General features: G+C 40.7%; 1 protein-coding gene across 1 annotated transcript; it reads left to right on the forward strand.

Annotated features, from left to right (window-relative positions):
- The first annotated feature begins 4944 nt into the window (after window positions 1-4944).
- Window positions 4945-6165, forward strand: LOC129067231 (heterogeneous nuclear ribonucleoprotein A1-like). The gene is given in 2 exon segments (XM_054568958.1): window positions 4945-5642; window positions 5645-6165. Coding segments are annotated over 2 exon segments (951 nt in total). The 5' UTR covers window positions 4945-4993; the 3' UTR covers window positions 5947-6165.
- The last annotated feature ends 245 nt before the right edge of the window (window positions 6166-6410 follow it).

Raw genomic sequence — 6410 nt, forward strand, 5'->3', positions numbered from 1 at the left:
CAAAAACACAGATGCTTCAGGATTATTTGTATTCCAGGCCCCACTTTTCCCTGCTGTGTTAGAGTAATTACACAGCTCAACTTAACCCTAATGGGACAATGTGAGAAAGAGGGGGCAAAGGGACTGAGAATAAAGGCCTGGGGCCCAAAATGGTTTTCTGAATGCGTTCAGGTATTTATAGTAGCTTTTAATGCAGTGACTCCTGTAATGCAAGAAGGGGGAGAAAAGGAAAGAATAGGAAAAGGCTCCTCAAAGCAGCTTCCTATCCTTTCTTTTAGAATCTGCCAAAGTCCAGGAGGAGTCCATTTTGGACTAGGTTAGGGTTTCTTTCAAGTACAATAAGACAAAAATTGAAGACCACCAAGAGATAACTGTGAGTGTTTCTTCTCTTTTTCTTCTCCACCAAGTCAGATGCTAAATGTTCAAGTATAATCTGCATGGTTTTCAGCCCTCTGCCCAAAGTGGAGTGCTTTGAGAGGCGGGGCCCAGAGCGGCTGTGGCTCATTTACAGAGTAGACATTTACAGGGTGGACACGGTGGTTTTGCCACTGGGGCAACTGTTCCAGCAACGAGGGGAGGATTGTGACCCCTGTTACCACCTCCCCTGGAACAGAGATCACAGACCCATGTGACATCCCATCATAATTTTCCTTCGTTTGATATTCAAATGAAGATGCTTCTTTCCAATTTATTATAGAGGCACACATATCAAAAGAACAAGAGGGATTTCTTTAAAAATAGTTTTTAAGGAAGGGATTTTCGGGTGCTAAATTTTCCCTTTCATTGGTGTGAGCTGTCTCCAGGGAAGGTGTGGAAAGATCTTGGCATACCCCTTTTACTAATGGTGGTCTCAGCCCATCTGGGGAGACAAATCAGAACAACTGTGATACCGCATCTCCCAGGCCTCAGTTAGGAGATTTCCCATGTCTGCTGAGTATTCTCATCTGCTGCACAATTACTTTCACACTAGAACAGAAACCTCAACAAGGCAGGGACTTCTTTCTTTCTTTTTTTTTTTTTTGTCCGTTTTGTTCAGAATTGTGTCCCTAGTGCTTAAAACAATAGCTGTCACTTGGTAGGTGCTCCATAAACAATTTTTTGAGTAAATGAATGAATGTCCTTCACATCATTCACTGTGGATGGTCATAATAATAGTCAACTATTGCTACATATTTCACAATGTACTAAGCACTATACATATGTTATTTTATGCAATCTTTGTAACACTCATCAAATAGGTATCAATAATACTATTATTATTATTTTTGCTTTATATTCTGAGGCTAAGGGAATCTAGTAACTCCTCCAAGTTACTCAGCTAAGAAGTGGCATAACTGGGAGTCTGAGCTCTCCATCACTACTCTACACCGTCCTCAAGAAGTTTACCATTTAGTTAGGAAGATAAATAGATACATTTGAAATGATTAGTCATATACATATCTATTGGTGCCTCTATTTTCCACTCAAGGCACAGGAATCACCTGGAAACCTTTTTTAAATGTCGGCTGTGTTTCAGTAGGTCCTCCCTCAGTGAGGCACCAGACACTGCACGCCAGGTAAGCTCCCGCGCGCTGCCCTAGGTCACGCTTGGAGACCCTAGGGTCCGTCCCGTCTTCCCCTCCACAGGCACGCTGCTGTGGGAGGTGGCCGTGGCGTAGGGCAGTGTTTCTCAAGCGTCTTTCAGAAAGTGACTCCCGCCATCTTGATTCTTACAATATCCAGGGAACATAGAAATTGCCTTTAATTTAGAATTTTTGATTAAATATATTCACTTTTTAAAAATAAAAATACATGTATTTATTTTAAATTTTCTCGATTTTTTAGAATGTATGATAAGGTGCACGTCTTATGAAGACAGCTCCATGAACTTCTATACACAAACACACATACCTCCCACCCATATATAGACATAAAACTTTCTCAGCCCTAGAAGGCTCCCTCATGCCCCTTCGCAGTGAACATCACTCCCTCAAGTAAACACACTTGTGACATCAATCACCATAGACTAGTTTTGTCTGTTCATGATCTTCATAAAAAATGGTATTGTATAGCATGCATTTTTTGTGTGTCTACCATCTGTGTTCATCACGATGTCTGAGAGATTCATCCATGTTCTTGCATGTAGTAGTAATTTTTTGCTCTTGTATTAGTGTATGGTATTCTATTATATGGATATTCCACAATTCAGTGATTCATTTTACTGTTGATGGAAATTTAAGGGGTTTACAGTTTGACTATTGAGAATAAAACTTGTCCTTACACTTGTCTTTTGGTGGATATCTACATAGGCGTAGAACTACTGGGTCATGGAATAGCCACATGTCTAGCTTTTGAACTATATCTATTTACAAGAAGAAACTTCTCTTTATGGGCTTGATGTGTTACTTTTTCCTAATACACATTAAAATAAAGGCATAACTATTTATATTCATCCATGTACCGCCTAAAATGATTTCACATTTGGTACTTTGGAAAGCACTGGTACAGCAAAAATAAGGCATGGGCTTTGGAGGGAGGTTTTACTGGGCTGGGCTCTGCTGCTTACTATAGCTGTGTAGTCTTGGTCACATAATTTATGTGATTTAAATGATGGTTTGCAACCTCTGAGTATCATATTACTGAACTGCCACTCTGGGTTAACATGGGTGAATCTTACAAAGACAAAGGTCAAGGAAAAGAAGTTGGACCCCTCTAAGTACACATTGTATGGTATCATTTATCTGTGGTATAAAATAAGCAAATAAATCTTTGTTATTGGAAGTCAGGAGAGTGGTTATCTTTGAGAGGAAGTCGTGATTGGAAGAGGACTCAAGGGGAACCTTCTGAAGTGCTGGAATTGTTTTATATCTTGCTATGGATGGTGCTTACACACATACATACATGTACATATACAGTTACATATGTATTTATATACACACATGTACAACATAATGCTTGGAGGTGCTGGCCATGTTCTGCTCTTGGTCTAGGTGCTGGCTACCCAAGTGTGCTCAAATTGTGTGTAAAAGTCCATCAAGCTTGCCCTAACCACTGTAGCTCAGTTGGTGTCATCCTGCAAAGTGAAAGGTTGCTGGTTCAGTCCCTGGTCGGGGCGTGTACAAGAGGCATCAATCTATGTTTCTCTCCCTCTCTTTTTCCCTTCTTCCCCCTCTCTCTAAAAATAAGTAAATAGAATCTTTTTAAAAATTCACCAAGCTGAATATATATGATATGTGCTCTAGAGATCCTTTCCTTCTCTGTAAAAATGGAAATAATAATGAAAATATACCTACTTCAGATATTTGTTTAATGAAGTTCAAGAGGTACCTGCTCAATAAACATTAGCTTCTTTGCTCTTATTTTCTTATAGGCTAAAGAGATGTGGCAAGGGTACAATTAGAACTCGTGATGCAACACAAGAATAGACCCGATGATGCAAAAGCATCAACTTTGTCATATTCACACTTTATCAGAGAAAAAAGCCTAATACTAAAGAAATAATGCTTTAGGGTAGAATTGATGAGCAGGTGAGAGAGACTGACTGTGAAGAAGCGTATTCCCCAGACTCATAGAAGGGCATCCTATCAGCCAGGATGCGCCAGAGAAACAGAGCCACTGGGAGGTATACACACGTATATGCGGTCATGTGCCACATAATGACGTTTCAGTCAACATTGGACTGCATATATGATGGTGCTCCCATCAGAATATAATGGAGCTGAAAAATTCCTATTGCCTAGTGACATCTGTGGATGATAAAGGGATGCTGAAATAAGTCTAATGGAAAGTAAACTCAAAAAGTGATCTGATCACAAATTCCTACTGGGCAGGTCACGGTGAGTAATCAAACCTCAAGCCTATAACTTTCCTAGTAAAAGGTTTATCTTTGCCATAAGCAAGCCCTGTCCACTTTTTCCTTTTGTGCCCCTAGGTTAACACACCTTTGAAATGGCCCCTTGAAGCGGAACTACTTTCTAGAGAGCACATAACCTTAACTGTCCTGTAATCCAATCCCTGCCTTGCTTTTTCCCCACATCATGTAATCTTCCTTACATTCCCTTCTTAATTCCTATTGCATTTTAAAAACCTGCAAAACTGTCATTCTCCAGAGCATCTGACATTTTGCTTCCCAGCTACTGTCATCGATGTGGCTAAAATAAACTATAAAATTCTCTACAGGTTTGGATATTTCTTCTATCAACATAATGTTGTTATGTATCACTTGAGTGTTTGTGGTGATGTTGGCATAAACAAACCTACTGCACTCTGCCATATGAAAGTGCAGCACATACAATTATGTACAGCCCATAATACTTGATAATGAAATAAATGACTTGCTGGTTTATGTATTTACTATGCTATACTTTTAATCATTATTTTAGCGTGTATACTTTTTATTTGTAAAAAAAAGTTTCTGGTAAAGCAGCCTCATGCATCTTATGTTCATCACTTTTCTTGATTGTATCATTTTCTCTGGCAATTAATTTAATCTTTTTACAAGTAACATGCCATATGGGTTTGTAGCCTGGGAGCAATAGGCTATACAATACAGACTAGGCGCATAGCAGGCTATACTACCTAGGTTTGTGTAAGTGCACTCTGTGATGTTGGAACAACTGTGAAATTGCCTAATGACTTATTTCTCAGGACGTATCTCCATTGTTAAGCAGCACAGGATTACATTGAGAGATTTATTTTAACAAACTGGCTTTTGTGACTGTGGGGGCTGGTAAGTCTGAAATCGCAGGGCAGGTGGACAGGCTGGCAGGCTGGAAACTCAGACAGGATTTATATGTTACAGTCTCGAGACCAAGTTCCTTCTTCTCAGGGCACTAACAGTCTTTGCTCTCAAGGCCTCCGCCTGATTGGATGAGGCCCACCCACATAATGGAGAATAATTTCCTCTGTCTAAAACCAACTGATTATAAATGTTTATCACATCTAAAAAAAATGTCTTTAGGCCGGTGGACGCCTCTGAGTAAGCATCGGTGAAATCTCCTCTCCTGTGGTCGTCATGTCTAAGTCAGAGCCCCCTAAAGAGCCGGAACAGCTACGGAAGCTCTTTATCGGAGGTTTGAGCTTTGAAACAACAGAAGAGAGCCCGAGGAGCCATGTTGAGCAATGGGGAACGCTCACAGACTGTGTGGTGATGAGAGATCCAAACACCAAGCGCTCCAGAGGCTTTGGGTTTGTCACATATGCCGCTGTGGAGGAGGTGGATGCAGCCAGGAATGCAAGGCCACACGCGGTGGATGGAAGAGTTGTGGAACCAAAGAGGGCTGTGTCAAGAGAAGATTCTCAAAGACCGGGTGCCCACTTAACTGTGAAAACGATTTTTGTTGGTGGAATTAAAGAAGACACTGAAGAACATCACCTAAGAGATTATTTTGAACAGTATGGGAAAATTGAAGTGATTGAAATCATGACTGATCAAGGCAGTGGCAAAAAGAGAGGCTTCGCTTTTATAACCTTTGATGACCATGATTCTGTAGACAAGATTGTCATTCAGAAATCCCATACTGTAAATGGCCACAACTGTGAAGTAAGGAAAGCCCTATCTAAGCAAGAGATGGCTAGTGCTTCATCCAGCCAAAGAGGTCGAAGTGGTTCTGGAAACTTTGGAGGTGGTCGTGGAGGTGGTTTTGGTGGGAATGACAACTTTGGTTTCTCAGCGGTCGAGGTGGCTTTGGTGGTAGCCATGGTGGTGGTGGTTCTGGTGGCAGTGGGGATGGCTATCATGGATTTGGTAATGATGGAAGCAGTTTTGGAGGTGGAAGAAGCTACAGTGATTTTGGCAATTACAACAATCAATCGTCAAATTTTGGACCCATGAGAGGAGGAAACTTTGGAGGCAGAAGCTCTGGCCCCTATGGTGGGGGAGGCCAATACTTTGCCAAACCACGAAATCAAGGGGGCTATGGCGGTTCCAGCAGCAGCAGTAGCTATGGCAGTGGCAGAAGGTTTTAACTGCTGCCAGGAAACAAAGCTCAGCAGGAGAGGAGAGCCAGAGAAGTGACAGGGAAGCTACAGGTTACAACAGATTTGTGAACTCAGCCAAGCACAGTGGTGGCAGGGCCTAGCTCTACAAAGAAGACGTGTTTTAGACAATACTCATGTGAATGGGCAAAAAACTCGAGGACTGTATTTGTGACTAATTGTATAACAGGTTATTTTAGTTTCTGTTCTGTGGAAAGTGTAAAGCATTCCAACAAAGGGTTTTTTAATGTAGTTTTTCTTTATTCTTTTTTTTTCTTTTTTTTTGCACCCATGCTGTTGATTGCTAAATGTAATAGTCTGATCATGACGCTGAATAAACGTGTCTTTTTAAAAAAATAAAAAATAAAAAATAAAAATAAAAAAGTGTCTTTAGAACATTTAAACCAATGTGGGCACCTTAGCTTAGCCAGGATGACATATAAAATTAACCATCA

This window comes from Pteronotus mesoamericanus, unplaced genomic scaffold (genome assembly GCF_021234165.1).
Source record: "Pteronotus mesoamericanus isolate MK-2021 breed Mesoamerican mustached bat unplaced genomic scaffold, CSHL_Meso_final contig_20, whole genome shotgun sequence".
Lineage (NCBI taxonomy): Eukaryota > Metazoa > Chordata > Mammalia > Chiroptera > Mormoopidae > Pteronotus > Pteronotus mesoamericanus.